Source organism: Physella acuta, unplaced genomic scaffold (genome assembly GCF_028476545.2).
Source record: "Physella acuta isolate Inbredline_101_S28 unplaced genomic scaffold, ASM2847654v3 ptg000543l, whole genome shotgun sequence".
Lineage (NCBI taxonomy): Eukaryota > Metazoa > Mollusca > Gastropoda > Physidae > Physella > Physella acuta.
Window position 1 is genome coordinate 270749 of NW_026732062.1, and position 25037 is coordinate 295785.

General features: G+C 45.3%; 1 protein-coding gene across 1 annotated transcript in view; it reads left to right on the forward strand.

Moving 5' to 3' along the window:
- The window catches only part of LOC131946009 (LIM domain transcription factor LMO4.1-like), a 56450-nt gene that overhangs the window by 22064 nt on the left and 9349 nt on the right, over positions 1–25037 (forward strand). Inside the window, exons 2-4 of the mRNA XM_059306640.1 lie at positions 6409–6870; positions 18093–18189; positions 18935–19075. Coding sequence (XP_059162623.1) covers positions 6629–6870; positions 18093–18189; positions 18935–19075 — 480 coding nt within the window. The 5' untranslated portion in view covers positions 6409–6628. The remainder of the gene's footprint in view (positions 1–6408; positions 6871–18092; positions 18190–18934; positions 19076–25037) is intronic.

The window sequence follows — 25037 nt, forward strand, 5'->3', positions numbered from 1 at the left end:
TAATGTTTTCACATTAATTATCCAATTACATTGTAAACAACACAGATGTATTACAACAGTCGTTGAGGTTTTTTGTTTTGTTTTTTTATTTTACCATCACCAGTGTTATACCACCCCCATATGTCCATCCACCCCCTATCACAGTGTACACTTTCATGTACTGTGTACACCACCCCTATGTGTCCATCCACCCCTATCACAGTGTACACTTGTACTGTGTACACCGCCCACATACGTCACGCCGTAGACATACATCTCAGAAATCACACATACAAACACCCATAACGTTACCTCGGTGACCCCATACGACCCACAACCAAATCCCTAACCCCACACCCTCACCCCATATCACCACTAACCCTACACTCCCACACCCCAACACCCCAGCCTAGACCCACGATTTACACCCCCCACCTCCTGCCCTCAACGCCCTCCCGCTAATTAAAATTTCCCATTAAAATTTCGTGCTCCCAGCATAAAGGCCCTCGCTTAGCTTCTAATCCCCTTTTCTATTCACCCATCCTGCCACCCCTTTTGACAGGAAATTTAATTGCCTGGTAGCATTAATAAAAATGGTATCTCCCGCTCCGGAGGTCCGCAAGTCTAATAACTAGTAGACGGACGGGCGTGTAAGACGACACTTAGCGAGAGAGGGATATTTGCTTATAACAAATGAGTTTATTCGCGAGTACTTTGATCTCCGTCTGAGCGGTGAATAGAGCCTTCAGATAACGAGGATATTAGCGAGATAATTTCTAAAAAATGAGGGACGTGCTCAAGGTCAGGGGAAGGAATTTTTAAATTGGTTGCCGTCTGAGCCTCCGCTGGTCTCCGTAAGTAAACTTTATTTGTCGGTGTTGTTGTGTGGCGGGCTGGTGGGGTATTAACAACTTCGCCCCCCCCCCAGACCCACCAGGCTCCCACCCTGCCGTAAACACTTTAGGCCTGCTAATGGTGGGCTCGCTTCGTTGTGGTACTCGCTGTAACCGTCGCTGGTATCGTGTGTGGTACATGGCTGGTATCGGGTGTGGTATATGGCTGGTATCGTGTGTGGTACTTGGCTGGTATCGTGTGTGGTACTTCGCTGGTATCGTGTGTGGTACTTTGGTGGTATCGTGTGTGGTACTTTGGTGGTATCGTGTGTGGTAATCGCTGGTATCGTGTGTAGTAATCGCTGGTATCGTGTGTGGTACTTGGATGGTATCGTGTGTGGTACTTCGCTAGTATCGTGTGTAGTACTTTACTGGTATCGTATGTGGTACTTCGCTAGTATTGTGTTTTTTACTTCGCTGGTATTGTTTGTGGTACATGATTGGTATCGTCTAACACAATATCGGTATCGTTTTTCGTCGACATCGCAATTAAACCTGGGTTAAGTTTAGGGTCGAGAGAACCAATGTGATTTGTATGATACTTATACGCGTGTCCACGCTCGAATGACCAGTGGACGTGTGTGATTGACTGGATCACACGTATTAAAGTGCTGGAGTTGATGACATAGATCCAACTGGCTGGCTTGATCACAGGTGTAACAGAGACTTAATCACACCTGTCTAAGATGCGACCAGAATACAAAAAACTAATTGTCAGGTTGACCCGCTATCGTTCTTTTCAGTTGAAGAAAGGTGAATTAAAGGTCGATATGGGGGGGGGGACGTGTTTTTCTTTTGTTCTTTGGGGGAGGGGACAGTCAGGTGGGGGTAGCACCTACCAATAGTATTTAGTGATTTACAGCCACCCTCAGCCGCCATTTTGGGGAGTCGTTGAAGAGGTTTTATTGTGCCCCGTGGGGTCAGGGCCGGGGCAAGTGTACGGGGAGAGCCGGGCAAGTGTACGGGGAGGGCCGGGCAAGTGTACGGGGACAAAAGCCCAAGTAGGTCGCCTGGTTTTATTGCCACACTCTGGCCTCGGTTTGGTGGTGGTGAGTCTGGCATAAGTCACGTGATTCGGTGTGTGCTTACGTGTCCGGTTGTTAGGGTCGTTTACCTCGTCGGTTCCCGCACCCCGGGGTGGGGGGGGGGGGGGGCAGTATTTAGGGCGTCGTATGGAAATGACTTGGGGTGTTTGGAGCGTCGTGTAGGAAGTGACTGGAGTGATTTGTGACTTTTTTCCTACCTAAAACTGTAACTTTCCGTGACTTTTTTCCTAGCTAAAACTGTAACTTTCCGTGACTTTTTTCCTACCTAAAACTGTAACTTTCCCTGACTTTTTTTCCTACCTAAAACTGTAACTTTCCCTGACTTTTTTCCTACCTAAAACTGTAACTTTCCCCGACTTTTTTCCTAGCTAAAACTGTAACTTTCCCCGACTTTTTTCCTACCTAAAACTGTAACTTTCCCCGACTTTTTTCCTACCTAAAACTGTAACTTTCCGTGACTTTTTCCCTAGCTAAAATTAACTTTCCCCGACTTTTTTCCTACCTAAAACTGTAACTTTCCGTGACTTTTTCCCTAGCTAAAATTAACTTTCCCTGACTTTTTTCCTACCTAAAACTGTAACTTTCCGTGACTTTTTTTCCGGTGACTTTCTTACACTGATCACCGTGGCGGCGTAGACTATCAAAGAGCTGACAATCATGCACAGTTGTTGTCGTTCAATCCGACGACGACCTGTGGTCGAAACGTCTTTGTTTTTTTTTTTTTGTTTTGTGAGATGTAACTTTCCTACTTAAAAAAAACTTTGTCAAAGATGACGTAGATGCAGGTGTAACATTTTTACAACCCTACCTTGACCAAGTAACTCGAAAGTTTTTAGAAGTTACAGTCCGTAAAGTAAAAAAAAAAAATTATTAGAACTCACTGGAGTCCACTGACTCAAACACTCACTGACTCCTGACCAGCGTCACACTCTTGATTAAACGTGTGTAGACGCATGAGTTAAAACCTCAACTTCACCTACCAAGTTAACACACCTCGTGGCGTGTGTAGCAGATGTGTCGGTTCGACACACGAAAATATTTTTTTAATAAGAGGAGATTAAGTGATAACACGGGATGGGCTTAATCCACTTGGGTCTTATTACAATATTCCTCGCATCACCCATAAGCCTTGAATCCAATACAAAAAGTCTCGCTTAATCGAGAGACCCCGTTCAGAGTACTGGCGGATGTGAATATCCGAATACGATCTTTTAACGAGATAGGTATCGAGGGTTTTTTTATCGCACGAACTGACGTGGGTAATATTAAGAGTAGTTCTTGGTGGTGAATTAAAAGAAAGTATATGAAACATTTAATATTAACTTTTCGCGTTGGTTGAATGTGTATGTAATAAAAATAGAAATGTTATGTTATGAATATCCGTTGGTTTCTCTCCCCTTTACCGGCCAGTTCTCTGTAAGCGGAGCGTGCATGTTATTGTCAATCAAATCGGTTGCGTCTGCCTGGTGATCTCGCTGTCCGGACATCTAGACACAAAAAATACTTTAATATTGGGATACGCCTTTGTTTATCAGCGAATTTTTCCGTTTATCAGCGGATTTTTCCGTTTATCAGCGGATTTCCCCGTCAGTAAAATTGACACAGCTCGCAATTCTTCATTTCGTTATTAAAACAAGTCGATGGGAAATTGTTTTCTGAAGATTTTCATAACTTTTGTTACGCCAAGAAAAAATGGACGTTCCATTTTTCAATCAGACGAGAGAAAAAAATGTAAACCTACAAAGTTGATAACGAGATTAGTTCAGTGTCTGCTGCTAGTCTAGTTAAAACGGTTCTACAGAAACAAATACATGTTTTTTGTTCTGACTTGAATTTTCTAAATACTGGGTGATATTGAGATAATTTGATTTTTCCTATCTCGATATTACTCTGGTTGACAGAGGGTTAATATTGTCTCTAGATATGAAATTAGGACGTCATGAGTTAATGTAGTTTCGAGATATTACTCTGGTTGACAGAGGGTTAATTTAGACTCTAGATATTAAATAAGGAAGTTAGGAGTTAATGTAGTTCGAGATATTACAACAGGTGCTAGAGGGTTAATGTAGACTCTGTAGATATAACTTTAGGACGTCGGTCTCTTAGATGGAGGGATAATATAGACTCTAATACATTAGGACGTCATGAGTTAGTGTAGCGTCTAGATATTACTCTGGGTGGCAGAGGGTTAATGTAGACTCTTGGCATAATACATTAGGACGTCATGAGTTAATGAAGTTTCGAGATATTACATTGGGTGCTAGATGGTTAATGTACGCTCTCTACAATACATTATGAAGTCGGGTAGTGTTTCTATATTACGTGAATAACAGATAGTTATTGTATAGTAAACTGGATTAGCTATTCACTTGATAGAACCACGCAGTGGGTTGGTTAGGGTTAATGTTTGCTTAACACAAACTATAGCTAGAGATCCCAAACTCCCTTGTTAATGTCCTCGATGGGGGGAGGGGGGGGGGCAGAGATCATATTACTGACAGGATTAAGATAATCCTGTTTTCTCGTTTTTGTGTCGTCATATTCATTACCTTTCCCGATCGTCTTTTCTCCCTGTTCTACAATGTATTGTCTCCCCTTTCAACAATGTCTTGACTCCCCTTGCCGAAACGTCTCCACTTTTCGAAATATTTTTTTTCCGCTACCTAAAATCTTACCATTCTACTAAAGAAAATTCTAGTTAGAGTGATGCGATGGTTTATAGTTTATTCTGAAATTTAAAAAAAAAAAAAGATATTTCTAGATCATTCTTCATCAAACGGAGACCCCCACGGATGGCCAAATGTCCTCTATACCACGTGATTGAGTCGTCGTTCCCCCCCCCCCCCCCCCCCAACAAGCCCCCCTCTATTGGATGATGAACCGGATTAAAACCTCCATTCCCCATGCATAGGATATCTAACCATTCTTGGCCGAGCCCGACTCGAGGGCTGCAAAAAAAAAATACTCTCAAATCTAATTGTAAGTTTTCAAATCACCAATCCAATTTGAACATTTTCCCGATGGCGAGCTTTTTGATTATGTTGAAACGTTTATGCATAAATAAATCAAGAAGAGGGAGGGGGGGGGGCTCTGTTTTGATTGTTCAAGTAGGCCATTTTCTAATTGCTGCAGCAGTCTGTAACTGAGATATGATTGGTCGGTTTGACGGATCCGAGATATGATTGGTCGGTTTGACGCAACCAATTATTCGGAGTGGGGCTGGTTTTGAGAGGACTGGAGGCCATTTTGGAAATGAGGTTTTTATGTGATTTATCTATTATTGTTGCCGGGAGTCTAGATAATAAGATTCTATACAGCCAGTTAAAACATACTCGCGTCTTCGTGGGCACGTTGGTTTAAAGGGGGGAAAACTCACTCTTTTTAAATAAGGGGATACAACTCGTAGAATAATTAAGTGTTCATGTAAAAAAAATGTTTTAAATATTTGAATATATAAATACAGTTCGTTTAATATCGTCTATTGTAAAACTTTTTTTATCCAGTTTTTATGAAAGCGGGTTGCATAGAATGGTTGTCAATAGCCGGGTTGTCCACAAGCGAGCCGTCATATTTTGTTTGCTGGCATTTGCCTGATTGGAGTGCCAGATAATCGTTTTGATCACTGGGGAATCGATTCCACTAATATCGCGATTGTCGGGAGTCCTCCGTCGATTCCCCTCATCAAAGCGCGTGTTTTCTTATCAAATTAAAAATCCTTTTACATTGGGCCGCTGTTTAGTTTAGCCAATAGCCGGCTAATGGGGGGGGGGGGGGGGGGGGCTGCTGGCAACGTGCTAGTTGGTGCAGTCGCTAGTTCGGTACTCGCGACTGGGTTCGAATCTAACGCAAGTTTAAAGTGGGGGTTTTCTTTTCTACCATAAACAGAAAAAGTTAAATAACATACATTTAATAAGGGATAGTTGGGACAGCGTGGTTGGATTGTAGAGCGTTCGGTTACTAGGCTGAAGGTTTCGAGTTCAGATCTCGGTCAGGACTCGGGACTGTAGGACGTCCCTGAGCTAATCCAGCTCATATGGGTACCTGACATACGTTGGGGAAAGTATAAGCGGTTGGCCATAGTGCTGGCTACATCATGCCGAGATCAAGAAACATAGAATCTCTACTTCATCTGCCCTATAGATCTTTAGATGTTAAAGCAGAGTATTACTTCTTTTAAGGAATAGTTATTTTATAAAAATCTCTTTAAGATTAAAAAAACGCCATTTCGTCTTTTTTTTTAATCGTTGAACGTCCTTTTTTATATTGTCTATAGAAGAGACACTCGAAGCCTCACAGTTTTAAATATATAGGACACATAAAAAATTAGAATCAAAACAAATGCTTAGGATTGAACTGTGATTTAACATGTTGGTCTTCTTGAATCCAACACAAAAGCCCAGCGTTATACATCGTTGGTTTTATAAAATTATAATGGAGATAGTTTTTTGTGTATGTCATAACTTCATTTATTTTATTTTTTTTACTTTCAGCAACCTCGTGAAATCTATCGAACAAAAGTTTTGACCATCATACTTCAAGTCGGCACTTGCTTATGGATGTGTAGGACCCCAGCGATGACCAGCCGGTGACGTGTCTCTGTCCATCCTCACCCCCACCGAGTCCCGCCCCGGCCCCACCACGGAGAACCCACACCACATCCACTTTCAGGACACCCGCCACCGGATATTCCAGTTCTCCCCCAACGCGCAGATGATGGGCCCAGGCGGCCCCGGGGTGCCCAACGGCGCGGTCACCGTCAACCAGTCGGGGGTGCCCAAGTCGTGCGCCGGGTGCGGCGCCCGCATCCAGGACCGGTTCCTGCTCCTGGCCATGGAGCGGTACTGGCACACGGGCTGCCTCAAGTGCTCGTGCTGTCAGGCCCAGCTGGGAGAGATAGGGACCTCCTGCTTCACCAAGGCCGGCATGATCTTGTGTAGGAACGACTACATCAGGTAGGCGATGGTAGGGTCAAGTGGTCAGCACTGACCAACTGGGGGGGGGGGTGCCATGGAACATGTGTTAAATACATGAATACACATACCCACATCAGGTAGGCGATGGTTGGGTCAAGCGGTCAGCACTGACCAACTGGGGGGGGGGGGGGGGTGCCATGTGTTAAATACATAAATACACATACCCACATCAGGTAGGCGATGGTAGGGTCAAGTGGTCAGCACTGACCAACTGGGGGGGGGGGGGTGCCATGTGTTAAATACATGAATACACATACCCACATCAGGTAGGCGATGGTAGGGTCAAGTGGTCAGCACTGACCAACTGGGGTGGGGAGGTGGGATGCCATGTGTTAAATACATAAATACACATACCCACATCAGGTAGGCGATGGTTGGGTCAAGCGGTCAGCACTGACCAACTGGGGGGGGGGGTGCCATGTGTTAAATACATAAATACACATACCCACATCAGGTAGGCGATGGTAGGGTCAAGCGGTCAGCACTGACCAACTGGGGGGGGGTGCCATGTGTTAAATACATAAATACACATACCCACATCAGGTAGGCGATGGTAGGGTCAAGTGGTCAGCACTGACCAACTGGGGGGGGGGGGTGCCATGGAACATGTGTTAAATACATGAATACACATACCCACATCAGGTAGGCGATGGTAGGGTCAAGTGGTCATCACTGACCAACTGGGGGGAGGGGGGATGTCATGTGTTAAATACATGAATACACATACCCACATCAGGTAGGCGATGGTTGGGTCAAGCGGTCAGCACTGACCAACTGGGGGGGGGGTGCCATGTGTTAAATACATGAATACACATACCCACATCAGGTAGGCGATGGTAGGGTCAAGTGGTCAGCACTGACCAACTGGGGGGGGGGGTGCCATGGAACATGTGTTAAATACATGAATACACATACCCACATCAGGTAGGCGATGGTAGGGTCAAGTGGTCAGCACTGACCAACTGGGAGGGATGTCATGTGTTAAATACATGAATACACATACCCACATCAGGTAGGCGATGGTAGGGTCAAGTGGTCAGCACACATGTGTTAAATACATGAATACACATACCTACATCATGTAGGCGATGGTAGGGTCAAGTGGTCAGCACTGACCAACTGGGGGGGGGGGGGGGAATAGGCCATGGAACATGTGTTGAATACACATACCCACATCAAGTAGGCGATGGTAAGGTCAAGCCGTGAGCATTGACCAACTGGGGGGGATGTCATGTGTTAAATACATGAATACACATACCCACATCAGGTAGGCGATGGTAGGGTCAAGTGGTCAGCACTGACCAACTGGGGGGAAGGATGCAATGGAACATGTGTTAAATACATGAATACACATATCCCCACCACCAATGTAGTTTTGAACCTGAAGGGCAGTCATTTTGTAAAATACACATATCCTGATAGAGAAGTTTTAGAACACAGCGCACACAAAATACACATAACTCACTAGATTTTTCATCATTAGAAGGAACATTGCACACCATATACACTTTACATAATAATATACACCACACACTATGTCAGTTTTAACACACATTTAGACCCCCACCCACACATACTTAAATACTGCACATACACAGTGTTTCTTCCAGACCTTTTTCTCGGGGGTGGGGGGCGGACACTGGTAAAAGTATTTGTTTTCTATATAAATTCCATTTTGTTGGCGGAGGTGCGGTAGACAGGGAAAAACTCTGCACATACACTACATATTTAGACGCATACCCCACACACAGATACACCAAACAAAAACCACTACACGTAATTTAACAGCTCCCAATGTCAGTCATATACCACATATACTTATACACACACACATATATAAACACCACACACAACCACTCTTACATCTATTACAAGGTTTCGTGAGTTCAATTAGTAAAACGTTAAAATAATTAACTCAACCGTCTCTCGCCGCCTATTTAACCCTAACAAAGTTAACCCTAACAAAGTTAACCCAACAATGTTAACCTTGTTCCCGTGAAGAAAGAATTATCACAGTTTCACACGACCTTTGTGAACTAAAAAAACAAAGAACTAAAAAGGGAATGAAAGTGTACACGATAGTAATGGTAGACATTTTTTTGGTCCCACTTTAATGGTCACGCTTTTGTGGTCCCATTTTTGTGGTCCCACTTTTGTGGTCCCACTTTTGTGGTCCCACTTTTGTGGTCCCACTTTCTGGCCGCACATTTTGTCTTATTTCGGATTCTCCATTACCGATTCCAATTGAAATCTTGAAGAGCTTTCCAGTCGCTATTGGATGGCCTGGGCTATTGGATGGCCAGGGCTATTGGATGGCCTGGGTTATTGGATGGCCAGGGCTATTGGATGGCCAGGGCTATTGGATGGCCTGGGCTATTGGATGGCATGGGCTATTGGATGGCCTGGGCTATAGGATGGCCTGGGTTATTGGATGGCCAGGGCTATTGGATGGCCAGGGCTATTGGATGGCCAGGACTATTGGATGGCCAGGGCTATTGGATGGCCAGGGCTATTGGATGGCCTGGGCTATTGGATGGCCTGGGCTATTGGATGGCCTGGGCTATAGGATGGCCTGGGTTATTGGATGGCCAGGGCTATTGGATGGCCAGGGCTACTGGATGGCGAGGGATATTGGATGGCCAAGGCTGTTGGATGGCCAGAGCTATTGGATGGCCAGGGCTACTGGATGGCCAGGGCTATTGGATGGCCAGGGCTGTTGGATGGCCAGAGCTATTGGATGGCCGGGGCTATTGGATGGCGAGGGCTATTGGATGGCCAGAGCTATTGGATGGCCAGGGCTATTGGATGGCCAGGGCTATTGGATGGCCAGAGCTATTGGATGGCCAGGGCTATTGGATGGCCAGGGCTATTGGATGGCCAGGGTTATTGGATGGCCAGGGCTATTGGATGGCCTGGGCTATTGGATGGCCAGGGTTATTGGATGGCCAGGGCTATTGGATGGCCTGGGTTATTGGATGGCCAGGGTTATTGGATGGCCTGGGCTATTGGATGGCCAGGGTTATTGGATGGCCAGGGTTATTGGATGGCCTGGGCTATTGGATGGCCAGGGCTATTGGATGGCCAGTGTGTTGATAATGTATTGTTCATGTACTTTAATGTAAAAACTCCAGTTTTACTTAAAACACTACCACGTGATCTTACCTTTGAACCCGAGCTATGGTTGAATAAGTACCCGCCCCACCTCCAGTGTAATTGACCTAAATCCTCGCCATCAAATAATTGATGCTAATTGCCTGTTATGATGAAACATATTTTTAAATAATTGAACCCACTCCGCCGATGACTCATACCATCTGGGGAAAATGCTTTTAACGAAAATGTTTTAAAGTTATTTAAAGAGGGGGGGGGGGGTTCATCCCTAATGTACATAACACAGCGCGCGGTGGCATTCATGCCCTCGCTAAAAGATCCATTTGGATAATAGTAATGCTGCTGGGCACAAGTTACTCGTTCAGGCTAGGCTTAGTGAAAATATTTATATTTGAGAATAAACGGCAAACGACTGTAAAATATCAGGGGGTGGGGGGTGTACAGGCGGGGGGTGGGGGCGTGAAAAGTGGGTGCATTACAGAGAGGAGCAGGGAGTAATAATGAACGTAATGAAATAGTTGAGAATAGGAAATGTCATTTGTCCGATGGCATTCCAGCTCCCCCTCCCCCTGGGCCAGGCAAGACATCCATCGCTGGCTTTTATCATGATTAAAACCTTTCAAATTAGAACAATTCATTAAAAACCGGCGGAATTGGAATCCATTATGGCGTCCAATGCTCAAAACGATTGTTAGGGGAGATTACAGACGAGGCCCAGACGAGGGCTGGTTTTTTTTTTTCTAATCCGTGACTTCTTCTGCTGCGTTTGGTGGTGCTAGGGGTTTGGTGGGTGTAAGATGTAATCGTTGGATGGGTGTAAGGTGGTAGGGTTGGGTGTAAGGTGTTTAGGGGTTGGTTGTAAGCTGCAGTCGTTGGTTGGGTGTAAGGTGCAATCGTTGGTTGGGTGTAAGGTGGTGGGGTTGGGTGTAAGGTTGTAAGGTTGGGTGTAAGGTGTTTAGGGGTTGGGTGTATGCTGCAGTCGTTGGTTGGGTGTAAGGTGGTAGGGTTGAGTGTAGTCGGAGTGTAAAATGTTTGGGGGTTGGGTCTAATATGGGCGGTCGGGTGTTAGATTGTGGGGTTTATTTAATGTCATTGATTGATTTTCTTTTAAGATTTGTCTGTTGTGTTAGTTTTCCATGTTGGTGTTTTGAGCTGTTTATTGATGGGTGGGGTTTTTTGGGGAGGGGTGTTGGTGGTTGGGGTTTATTGGTGGTTGGGGAGGAGTGTTGGTGGTTGGGGTTTATTGGTGGTTGGGGAGGGGTGTTGGTGGTTGGGGTTTATTGGTGGTTGGGGAGGAGTGTTGGTGGGTTGGGATTATTGGGGGTTGGGGAGGGGTGCGGGTGGTTGGGGTTTATTGGTGGTTGGGGAGGAGTGTTGGTGGTTGGGGTTTATTGGTGGTTGGGGAGGAGTGTTGGTGGGTTGGGATTATTGGGGGTTGGGGAGGGGTGCTGGTGAATGTGACTTTGGCTTCCCGGTTTTCAAGGCATGCACATTGGGTCTGTGATTAAACTGGTTAGGGTTAGAGCTTAGATAGGATTATGTGTATCAGGTCGTCAGGTCGCTAGTTAAGCTAAACTAGTCACACGCTTATTCATCTGAAACATTCTCGTATGAACTAGATGACCGCCGTCAATTTAGAAATACCATGGCCACACCCACCTTCTTACAATACCCACCTCACCTTCAATCCTCTCTCCCTCATTATCGTTCATATAAATACAATTATTTTTTTTAAAAACAATCTCTCCTTCCCCCCCCCCCCCCCCTCCCATACACATACACATAGTAAATGCACACACGCTGAAAATTAAAACAATCACTACCACACATACACACAAACTAATTAACTAACTAACTACACTAATTAATTGAGACGGCGAACGTGTAGATAAACAAACATGGTAGGTAATGAGGCGAGTCCCAGAACTTAAAGGACTTTAGTTAAATGAGCCACTTATTATCCCCCTTTAATTACCCATACCTAAATTGGCTTCATTTTTTTTATTTGTTCGTATTTCATCCTCATTTCTTGTTCATCTTTTGTTTTCTTGTTTGCCTTTCATCGTCATTTCTCGTACATCTTAGATACTAATTTCCTCTTCATTGTTATACCGATTTCTTATCTTTAATGTCCCGTCCTGCCATTACAAAGGTTCTTGGTTTTTGTTACTCACATTTAAGCATCATCAATAATTGATGACTTGTTAAAATAATGCTATTAATTGTAAAAAATATAATGTTAAAATAATGTTCGTGTTGTGATGGTCTCGGTGATAATACAAAGTTTATTTTTCCTATATAACATCTTCCCTCAACTGTTATATATAAATATTTGAAAACATGTCTTGCATCCCTAGACAAATACCTCAAGTATTTCCTGAAACATTTAACAGTGTGTCACCGTGTCATCAAAACAAATGTTCAAACTATTTCACCCCATCCCGCTCTGTGACCCCCCCCCCCCCCCACTCGCATCATCCAACAAAACACGACGACATGCTCGTTCTGTGTGAGTTCTGTACTCGTCGTTAGATACACCCTACTCCCTAATGCCATGGGATTGCCGCGCTTACAAAACTGCATAAGATGGCGGGGGGGGGGGGAGTATTACACATTTATAAATGTAATTATACATTTTTTTTCCTGTTGCTCAACCCCCTAAAAATATAATTGCGAACAACCAAGAAAAAAAGGGGAGAGAAAAAAAAATCCACAATTCCACTTTCATCAAACGATTAATTATTTTTCTCAGCGTGGCCTCCCCTTGTCGACCCGGTCTATAAATAGAATTTTTTTTTACTCCCATCTCTAAAACGTCGCTAAAAGCTTTTTGATAAAATGTTGATAAATATTGTCCGCCCCCCCCCCCTTCTCCAATCTGCGAAACATTTGCATAATCACTAATTATCTAAATTTAATTGGTTTTTTCCCTCCATCGTCCAATCTCATCTCCATGTTTAGATACGTGAATGGGACTGACGCCGAGTCACCAGACTCCCCTTTCATCTTCTTATCCGCCCGCGTCATTACTGGTTAAGACGCTGCTAATTAAAACCCTCAGCGGGGCGTTGAAGTCTTCTAATCTCTGTTTTAAAACTAGATCTAAGAAGTTGGGGGGGGGGGGGCAGATAACTCATGCTCAAATCACTCCCGGGACTCCCCCCCCCTGTATAACGAGACAAATATTTGCTGGGGCGAGTGCTCAAACGATGTGCTTACTTTACGATTATTGTTACCTTTAATACAAGCACATGATCGAGGTCATTGGTGTGGCCCTCGTCGTGTCCTTGATTAGGATGTAGACATGGTTGTATGATGTATATGGTTAGGGTAATGTCTCGCCCTCGCTACCCTAGTGTTTAGTACAGCTGAGGTAGATCTCTAGGTTTTTATGTTGACCACTGGCTAATGCTGTATTTGTTGGTCACATTCTGTGAGGGCGACACACGCTTGTAGTCTCGACATATCCAACAACTTTAGACAGACGTCTGTCACGAATCATCTTAGACTTTACCACACCACCACCATCCGCATGGTTTCTTCCAGGCTTCTCTTCGCCCTTCCCCCTCCCCTGAACAAAATGGAATTTATATTAAAAGATATATACTATTATACTTTTACCAGAGCCCCCCCCCCCACGGAGAAAAAAGTCTGAAAGAAACACTGATCCTCCGCCATTGCCGATCCCCCCAATGTCGTCGCCGGCCCTGCTTACCGCTACTGCCGGCCCTGCCTGCCGCTATTGCCGGCCCTGCCTGCCGCTATTGCCGGCCCTGCCTTCCGTCTTTTGTCGGATGCGATTAGAATATTGTATCCAACAATAATTTCCACTTTCTTTAACTGGCTAAAACACAATCATCCGTAAGTGGGGGACATCAATATGAGTTAATGGAGCTTTCACCTCGTGCGGTTCTGAAGCCGCTCAACTCCCGCTCTGTTCCTTCTTTCAAGTTCGCGTTTGATAATAGAATTGCGTCTAAATTGACATCTAATACTCTTGATCTTTCAATGACATTCTAATACATCAAGCTTGTTGTAGCTTCTCTGTTTAATTAAACTTGACTTTCTTGACTTAAAATGATTCTTGCAGTCAAGTGAGTTGACTTCTGTAGTCAGATATTTCCTGTTGACTTCATCACCATAGTGGGCTTCGAGAACTGATTTTTTCCCAGTATTAATACTAAAGTCGTCCCCCCCACACACACTCACACTTAAACTCGTCTGATTAAAGCACGTGTGTGATCTCAGTTCACGTGGCTGTGTAGCGTGACAGGAAAGAAGCCGTCTGCCCGCCCATGCCGATACAGACTTGCCCAACCATAACCGCAAGTGCTGAAAGCCACATAAACCCCAGCTAATCATGCCGAGATGAAGGAAAATACTAGCTCTCTAATGTTTGGCAATATAGATGCAAATTGAAGACTGCCCTCATAGTCGCCTCGGAAATGAAATGGGGGACCTCCGCGGCACACGTAGCTAATAATATCTGAGACCCAAGTCTGCGCGGTTCTCAATTCTTTAGCTCCAGCCCCATAGCTGGCTCGTGATTTATTGGGGAGGGTAGGGGAAGACAGACCGTCTTGAATGTTCTATTTTTGGAATATCGGAAACTCGTGTTTTCTGTACAAAATTGGGTTCAGTACTAGACGAGTTTATAGAAAGTTACGGTAAGCCGAATTATCATTTTATATAAAATCCATTCAATGTTTGCTCTTGTGCCTGGGTTGTATGTCTTGTCTTTTAAAAGATTCTAAAATTATGAGTTGGTTTTTTTCCAACACTAGTTTCCCAACTTGTGATAATTCTTAAATCAAGGCCAGACATGACGCATGCTTTCACTGACCGTTATTGGCCAGGTCAAATAGTACATAGGAGGTCAGTAAACGGATATGTTACTTTAGGTAAGGTTAGTATTAGTACTGTTAGTCGGGGTCAATACGTCGGCAGCTGATCGGAGAAAGTTTGAACCCAAACAAGTGTGGATAAAAAACTGGCTCAGTACGTCGGGACTTCGCTACCACATCTGTACATATCTGGGTCGGGGGGTGCCCGCCCCTCTGCACCCTACCTAGCGACGCCTACCAGTGTGGTTGTATGGTTAATGCCAGAAGCATTGTGTGTGTGTCACCCGGCTTTGGACGCCCCGACCTCTCCCGTCCCTGTACTCGTTCTCTTTGTTTAACCCCCGCCCCCCGCGCGTTTAATTTACCGGACAAGCTATTAGCTTTCATCGATTAACCAGGTGAAACTTTTTATTTTCAAATTAAATTATAATTAGGTAAAAAATGTTTTCCCCTACAATTATTGAACCACAAGATGCAGATTTTCTATTGTTCTACTCGCACAACCTGCTCGGTATCACTCGACGACTCAGTCAGTCATTAACTGTCGCCGCCTCTGTCAGTCATTAACTGTCGCCGCCTCTGTCAGTCATTAACTGTCGCCGACTCTGTCAGTCATTAACTGTCGCCGCCTCTGCCAATAGAACACTTCAAAAGCCAAATTCACGCTTCGAAAATTGGGAGAAAAGCAATTATTTTGGAGAAAATTGATGTTGGGAGTGAGTGGCGTCCCCTCGCCCATACACACGAGCACGCTGCAAATAGCTTCCCCTTGCCCGTACACACTGCGAATAGTCTCCCCTTGCCCGTACACACAGCGAATAGCCTCCCCTTGCTCGTACACACTGCGAATAGCCTCCCGTACACACGTACACATCCAGAAACAATCTGGCGTGTATCGAGAATCGCTGCCATTTTAATTGGAAAGTCCCGGGGAGGGACTTCAATTGTGACGCGTAATTATAGGCTGGGAGGTGGGAGGGGGTGTGAGAGGGGTGCCTGATTTGTTAGTGGGGGTGTGGGAGGTGTCTGATTTGTTAGTGGGGGTGTGGGGGGGGGGGGTGGGAGGTGTCTGATTTGTTAGTGGGGTGTCTGATTTGTTAGTGGGGTGCGTAGTGGGGATATTTTCCTATACTATATAGCAGCTCCGGTTATCTGTACGGGGCGGGTGGGGGGGGGGTGTTTGTTTAAAAAATTGATTTAGCGATACGTGCATGGTCTGTTTAGTGTACGGCGCCATATTGCTGGTACCATTTTGTTTATCCAACTTTTCTAAAAGATTTTTTTTAAACCTCGTCTTGACTTGTTTACGTCACGATTTCGATAATTCAACAAGATGTTCTCATTCCTGAATTATTTATAGAACTGTAGGCAGACAGACAGACTGTAGACCACTGAGTTCTACTCATTCAGCCACGGTACTATAACTATACCGTTATATGGTACCAGTCCTGTCTAATATACTGTTAACCCTAACCTAGCTTTAACCGAATCCAAACGTTCACTTTCTAACTAAATAATTTCACTGTAAATGTCGCGAGGCTATACAAAACAGCTGCAGCCATATAAACCTGCCATGTTGTTTTTATACAGGCAGGCTGTAAGCTTAGGAGGGGAAGTCACTCTCAATTAAAATGTGAAAAAAAGTCCGTGAATAAAAAACTTGTTTCCCTGTCTTGCATACGATTGTGACTTTTTGACAGGCGCACTTGATGTGCATTCATGCGAAACCACGGAGTGGGTGTGGGTGGGGGTAAATCCCTCCATCAACTGGTCACTCTTGGCTGGAAGCTTCCTGCTGGTCGGTTGATCTTGTCAACTCCATTTCCTTCCGACAAAATCTCTCTAAAGCGACGCAACTCACTGTCAGCTGATTACCGCCGCTGAATTAAGGCTTGTTTTAAATGTCATTTGCATCTTAGTCTCTTGTCATTTTAAATGCCATTTACATCTTAGTCTCGTCATTTTAAATGCCATTTACATCTTTGTCTATTCGGAAAGTATATTTAGTATCGACCGCTTCAATGTAACGCTCCAATGATTTTTGATGGAAATCAATTTTTTTTTCTGGGTTATTGATGTAGAAATAGCCGCCGCCACGCTTGGCTGGCGTTATGCTATTTCGGAGCTGTTTGTGTATCGATGTTATTAGTGTACGATCACAAATTGATCGGGTTGGTTATGTTGTGACCGCCGGAGCTGTTTCCTCAAGCGTGACCGGTGTTTGTGTTCCATGTTGGAGGACGTGCTCGTATGTCCACGGAGCAAAGGCACGTGCACTTGCGTTAATGTGGTCAGCCGCTCCACGGTGAGTACTGATTTGACCCCGGGATCACGCTGACCTACAGTATGGTTACACGACAAGTGCAGATGAATGTGGCTAAACCACACCTGTGGGTCAACTACTGTGGCCACCCGGCGATGTAGGCAAACTATCATCTTAACACGATGGCTCACCACATACACCCCACCGGTCAACCAATGTGATAATCTACACAGCGTGTGGCCAGTTGATGTGGCGCCCCACACCCACCTAGATTATCCCCATTAGTAACATCTTGAATTAAACGACGACTTGACACGTGTGGAGAATCAGTACTCACACTAGACATGTCAACACAGTGCCATGCTCGTGCCGCCATCCATAACCGAGCCAGCACGCGAGTCACTCACAGATTCAGGCACCAGTGATGTTGTAGCGTTTCGTTATGTGATACTGTAGCCTTTATTTCTGTTAAAGCGTTTATTTTTAGTTAAATATATCAGCGTTTATTTATTTACAACTTTGTTGATTGCGTTTCTTTAATAGTAAACAATCATGCTAAGAAAGATTGACCACAAGTCAACCTGCAATTTCAACACTGATCCAACACTAATGTTCCCACACTGTAAAGTGGACCACTCTTGCGAAACGACAGAAAATCAACCCTTTGCTTCAACAAAATAAGACCTTTAACAGCTCCAAATGTAATGTAATCGCCAGCCATACACATTCACATTAGAGTCAGGATTTGTCTAACATTATGTCCACCCTCTGATAGTGTTGTCAGGATTTGTCTAACATTATGTCCACCCTCTGATAGTGTTGTCAGGATTTGTCTAACATTATGTCCACCCTCTGATAGTGTTGTCAGGATTTGTCTAACATTATGTCCACCCTCTGATAGTGTTGTCAGGATTTGTCTAACATTATGTCCACCCTCTGATAGTGTTGTCAGGATTTGTCTAACGAGTGGTCTCTGTCCGCAGGTTGTTCGGGTCTAGCGGCTCGTGTTCAGCGTGCTGTCAGCCCATCCCAGCCAGCGAGCTCGTCATGAGGGCACAAACCAACGTCTACCACCTTAAGGTACGCCTGCAACTGGGGATGTAGCGGTCTGAGCAGGGGGGGGGGGGGGGGGGGGAGTACGCTCGGGGTTAGTTGGGGGGGGGGCAGTCAGAGCAGGGGGGTACGCTAGGGGTTAGTGGGGGGGGGGTGCATAGATATAAAGTATTAGCGTATTCAAAGAACGTTTTGTCATAGTCATGAGTGGGGGGGGGGGGGGGTCATTTAAATCCTGTCTAGGAATTATTGCTTAGATGGTGTCCCACGTTTGTAGTTAGGAGAGGGAGTCTACATGGGTTGGTGTCTAGCTAAGTGGTTGGTGTCTAGCTAAGTGGTTGGTGACTAGCTAAGTGGTTGGTGTCTAGCTAAGTGGTTGGTGTCTAGCTAAGTGGTTGGTATCTAGCTAAGTGGTTGGTGTCTAGCTAAGTGGTTGGTGTCTAGCTAAGTGGTTGGTGTCTAGCTAAGTGGTTGGTATCTAGCTAAGTGGTTGGTGTCTAGCTAAGTGGTTGGTGTCTAGCTAAGTGGTTGGTGTCTAACCAAGTGGTTGGTGTCTAGCTATGTGTTTTCGTTTGTTAGCTAACAGTTTTATTTTACCTGGGATTAGGGTAATTATGTTAGAGGAGCTTAAGACTTGTGTGTGAGTAGACCAGCGTGTGACCTCTAACCTCTTGTTTACCCTCGTGTGACCTCTGACCTTTATTTTACCCTCGTGTGACCTCTGACCTCTTGTTTACCCTCGTGTGACCTCTGACCTCTTGTTTACCCTCAGTGCTTTACCTGTTGCACGTGCCACACGCCGCTCAACACGGGGGACAGGTACGGCATCGTGCAGGGCAGTCTGGTGTGTGAGCAGGATTTTCCTAAAGCCGTCAAAGGCATGACCCCCCTCCCAAACAGGACGTCACATAAGGTAGGTGGCGCCGGTCATTTGTTGGTTAGTATAACATAAGATGGTCATTTGTTGGTCAGTATAACATAAGGTGGTCATTTGTTGGTCAGTTTAACTCTGTGGTCATTAGTTGGTCAGTTTAACTCTGTGGTCATTTGTTGGTCAGTATAACATAAGATGGACATTTGTTGGTCAGTATAACATACAAAGGTGGTCATTTGTTGGTCAGTATAACATAAGATGGACATTTGTTGGTCAGTATAACATACAAAGGTGGTCATTTGTTGGTCAGTTTAACATAAGATGGACATTTGTTGGTCAGTATAACATACAAAGGTGGTCATTTGTTGGTCAGTATAACATACAAAGGTGGTCATTTGTTGGTCAGTATAACATGCAAAGGTGGTCATTTGTTGGTTAGTATAACATAAGATGGACATTTGTTGGTTAGTATAACATAAGTTGGTCATTTCATGGTTAGTTCAACTCGGTGATCATTAGTTGGTCAGTATAACATAAGGTGGTCATTTGTTGGTTAGTATAACATAAGGTGTTCATTAGTTAATCACTTCATAGGTGGTGAGGAAATGGTAGCAATTGTGTACATGAGATGGCTGTGTGAAAGGCAAAGTGTACAAGAACTGTGAAAGGGAAAGTGTACATGGAACTGTTTGAAAGTGTACAAGGGACTGTGTGAAATGGAAAGTGTACAAAGAACTGTGTGTAGCGTACCAAGAGCTGTCATATTAAAACGCTGATACATCCTCCAATTAACGCTAACAATCCCGTCATTAGATAATTAGAACAACGTTTTGTAAATGTCAAATCTGAGACTTGATTTTTTAAAATATTCTCCACTTTCATCTAATGAACCTGTTTGCTTATAGGAAAGTAGGGCGAGACGTGCCTTATTAGGATTGGTTATAGGATTGATTAGGATAGACTGGTTAGGATAGACGGATTGGTTAGGATTGTTACCCGCATGTACATTGTTGGGATAGATGTACCTTGTTGGGATAGATGTACATTGTTAAGATAAATATACTAGGTTAGGATTTGTCAAGAAAAAATATTTGTTATTGGGCCAGTTGTACATTGTAATGACTGATGTACTGTGTGTGTGGTGAGACATGTGTGGGGTGGGTCATGTGTGTGGGGGGTCATGTGTGTGGTGGGCCATGTGTGTGGTGGGTCATGTGTGTGGTGGGTCATGTGTGTGGGGGGTCATGTGTGTGAGGGGGGGGGTATGTGTGTGGGGGGTCATGTGTGTGGTGGGTCATGTGTTGGGTGGGTCATGTGTTGGGTGGATCATGAGTTGGGTGGGTCATGTGTGTGTGGGGGGTCATGTGTGTGTGGGGGGTCATGTGTGTGGTGGGGGTCATGTGTGTGGGGGTCATGTGAACACATTGAGGGTGAGCAACGATGAACTTGTGTGCTGCGTGTGCTGTCGTCAGAAAGATCTACGTGTAGTGCAGGGTCTCATGTTTTCTATCAGATGAACGGTTGACATTTTTCTTGTTACCATCTTGTGGGTGGAAGGCTGCAGATTTTGGGACAAGTTTTAAATGTGTATCACTATCAGTACCGGTGTGTAGCTGTTGAAAGCTTGTATGTGTGCAGTTGTTCAAAGCTTGTATGTATGTGTGTGTAGCTGTTGAAAGCTTGCATGTGTGTAGCTGTTGAAAGCTTGCATGTGTGTAGCTGTTGAAAGCTTGTATGTATTTGTGTGTAGCTGTTGAAAGCTTGTATGTATTTGTGTGTAGCTGTTGAAAGCTTGTATGTGTATGTGTGTAACTGTTGAAAGCTTGTTGAAGCCTTGTATGTATCAGTGTGTAGCTGTTGAAGCCTTGTATGTATCAGTGTGTAGCTGTTGAAAGCTTGTATGTATTTGTGTGTAGCTGTTGAAACCTTGTATGTATCAGCGTGTAGATGTTGAAAGCTTGTATGTATCAGCGTGTAGCTGTTGAAAGCTTGTATGTATCAGCGTGTAGCTGTTGAAAGCCTGTATGTATCAGTGTGTAGCTGTTGAAACCTTGTATGTATCAGCGTGTAACTGTTGAAAGCTTGCATGTGTATGTGTGTAACTGTTAAAAGCTTGTTGAAACCTTGTATGTATCAGCGTGTAGCTGTTGAAACCTTGTATGTATCAGCGTGTAAATGTTGAAGCCTTGTATGTGTCAGCGTGTAGCTTCTATAAAAAAATTGTACGTACATGCTTCCACACCGCATGTAGTGCAGGGTCCAGTAAAGTTACATTTATCGACCCCTACACTGGCCTGACCATTATATTGATTGACTTACGTCTGCTATCGCTGAAATGCCCCCCCCCCCCCTCTCAAAATGGAACTTCCCTAACAAGCAACAAATTTTAACCAAATAAATGTATTCACATCCAGGACAGACAACACGTGAATGTTTAGGCCATGTTCCCTTAAAGTAAACATCTTTTTTTTTTAGTTATCTCCCTTTTTTTCTCTCTCAACATTTGTAGATAAACAGTTTCTAAAATCCAGCCTCAACTTTTTTTTATATCTTTTTTTTTCTCGATTCCATGTTTTTTTTTAAAAAAACGTTTTAGTTTAAAGTTTTTTCCCCCGCTCCTCTCTCCTCCCATCTCCATTTTCTGTGCATTGAAAAGCCCCATCGTCTGATTCGGGGAGTCCCGGTTTTTTAATAGCTTCATTTCGTTTGAACAAAGGGGAAGGAACTCTCATTGCTAATGGAAACTCCATCGGCCATCTGTGTTCTGTATTGTCAGGTATAGCCCGGCCAGGGTTTAGATATGATGGGGTGGGGTGGGAGGTTTGGTGATGTTGTTTTACAACATCCCGGGTCGGGGTGGGAAGGAATTTCAGGAATGTGAAGTTTGGGAACATGGTTGAAATATTTTAAGGTTGATAAAACGAGAAGGTGACGTGTAGTAAAAAATAAAATGTGAGGGCGAGGGGGGTGCCGTGACGTCACGCCACGAGTCACGTCATCCCTTCGAGTCGTGACCGAGTGCCGCGGCTTATCGCAGACAACAAATTGCTCACCGATATTATCAGGGCCGCCCGCCCCACAAAGAACCACAACTCATCAGCATCGAATGACTTAGCTAATTACCTCGCCTGATTGGGGCATCCCACTCCTCTCCTCGCAATCGTGCACATCTCTTCCGTTGGTGTGGTGTGGAGGGGTGACGAGGGGGGCATTAGGGCGCTGCAATGGCACCCCCCCCCATCCCCTTCCACACTTGCATACACACATCGCTGACTAAATCCACACTCATTTTTTTTTCTTCAAATAAAAAACCCTGCAAAGGTTTTTCTTTGGGGGGGGGGGGGAGAGATTCACGATCGCGTGTATAAAAACTAAACATTTTACCTTATTTTCTATTTGTTAGTTGTTGTTTTTTTATGTAGGACATTTTAAAAGTCGCCACATGTTTGTAAGACCGATAAGACGTACTGACAGGACATGATAAAAAGCCCTCGACTTACAGTAGGACATGTAAGATCAAATGGAGGACATCAGAAAGGTCCTCAACAGACTGTAGGACATTAGAGGTGTCCTCAACTAACGGTAGGACAAAGGTAACCGAGATTTCCCCACACACACTGACTGTAGGACTTAAGAAAATGTCCTACAGTCAGTTGAGCAACTTTGGAAAAGTCCTCAACTGACTGTATGAAATTGTATATGTCCTCAACTGACTGTAGGGCCTGACAGATTTCCTGACTGTAGGACATTATAGATGTCCTGAACCGACTGTAGGACATTATAGATGTCCTGAACCTACTGTAGGACATTATAGATGTCCTGAACTGACTGTAGGACTAAGGACCAAATGCTGGGCAGATGGTTTATGTTTCTCTTGGAAATCTCGTTCAAATCTCTCTCGCTCGCCGTAATGGTATACCCAACATTTTAATTAGTCTGACCCGCCGAGTGTAAGAAATCTGGCATATGGCTGGTGTAGAAGCTTCTCCACATTATGCCACGTTGCACTCCGGTCTTTGTGTTGGCCCGGTTATAATTGATGTTTATTTTGGGAGGGAAAGACTATAGCTGGTCCGATAATTTGCTCCCGAAATTATTACAGGGGAAGTAAATATGTTTCTGAGTTAGGGGGAATTAATCAAGTTGTAATGGTGTTTGAATAATTGGGGTCGGGTAGAGTGGAAATGGGATAATTATGTTCTGGGGGTGGGGGAGCCAGGGGTGCTATGAGCCGCATCGCGTGGAATGCGTGCTGGGCTAGAGCTGTCCTCTGGTGTGTAGAAGGGGAGGCTACTATGTGTTTTGTCGAGAGGGGTGGGGCTAGCGCTCCCTCCCTCCCGGCATGCAGTTTGATGGATGAGCCCGCCGGTTGTTTGATTACGTCGAGTGTGCGCGAGCCCGCCATGAGTTTTAATTATGTAAATTTATTGTCGCAAAGCGAGGTGTAAACACGGCATTTACGGCGGGGCCAGACACCAGATGGTTTGGTGAGTGATGCCTCATGGGCCCCCTCCTGCCTCATGGGCCCCCTCCTGCCTCATGGGCCCCCTCCTGTCTCATGGGCCCCCTCCTGCCTCATGGGCCCCCTCCTGCCTCATGGGCCCCCTCCTGTCTCATGGGCCCCCTCCTGTCTTATGGACCCCCTCCTGCCTCATGGGCCCCCTCCTGCCTCATCGACCCCCTCCTGCCTCATGGGCCCCCTCCTCAACCTCACTCTGCCTCAAGGTCCTCTACCTCAGCCTCAAAGTCCTCCCTCAAGGTTCTCTACCTCCCTCAAGGTTCTCTACCTCCCTCAAGGTTCTCTACCTCCCTCAAGGTTCTCTACCTCCCTCAAGGTTCTCTACCTCCCTCAATGTTCTCTACCTCCCTCAAGGTTCTCTACCTCCCTCAAGGTTCTCTACCTCCCTCAATGTTCTCTACCTCCCTCAAGGTTCTCTACCTCCCTCAAGGTTCTCTACCTCCCTCAAGGTTCTCTACCTCCCTCAAGGTTCTCTACCTCCCTCAAGGTTCTCTACCTCCCTCAAGGTTCTCTACCTCCCTCAAGGTTCTCTACCTCCCTCAATGTTCTCTACCTCCCTCAAGGTTCTCTACCTCCCTCAAGGTTCTCTACCTCCCTCAAGGTCCTCTACCTCCCTCAAGGTTCTCTACCTCCCTCAAGGTTCTCTACCTCCCTCAAGGTTCTCTACCTCCCTCAAGGTTCTCTACCTCCCTCAAGGTTCTCTACCTCCCTCAAGGTTCTCTACCTCCCTCAAGGTTCTCTACCTCCCTCAAGGTTCTCTACCTCCCTCAATGTTCTCTACCTCCCTCAATGTTCTCTACCTCCCTCAAGGTCCTCTACCTCCCTCAAGGTTCTCTACCTCCCTCAAGGTCCTCTACCTCCCTCAAGGTTCTCTACCTCCCTCAAGGTTCTCTACCTCCCTCAAGGTTCTCTACCTCCCTCAAGGTTCTCTACCTCCCTCAAGGTTCTCTACCTCCCTCAAGGTTCTCTACCTCCCTCAGGGTCCTCTACCTCCCTCAAGGTCCTCTACCTCCCTCAGGGTCCTCTACCTCCCTCAAGGTCCTCTACCTCCCTCAAGGTTCTCTACCTCCCTCAAGGTTCTCTACCTCCCTCAAGGTTCTCTACCTCCCTCAAGGTTCTCTACCTCCCTCAAGGTTCTCTACCTCCCTCAAGGTTCTCTACCTCCCTCAAGGTTCTCTACCTCCCTCAAGGTTCTCTACCTCCCTCAAGGTTCTCTACCTCCCTCAAGGTCCTCTACCTCCCTCAAGGTTCTCTACCTCCCTCAAGGTTCTCTACCTCCCTCAAGGTTCTCTACCTCCCTCAAGGTTCTCTACCTCCCTCAAGGTTCTCTACCTCCCTCAATGTCCTCTACCTCCCTCAAGGTCCTCTACCTCCCTCAAGGTCCTCTACCTCCCTCAGGGTCCTCTACCTCCCTCAAGGTTCTCTACCTCCCTCAAGGTTCTCTACCTCCCTCAAGGTTCTCTACCTCCCTCAAGGTTCTCT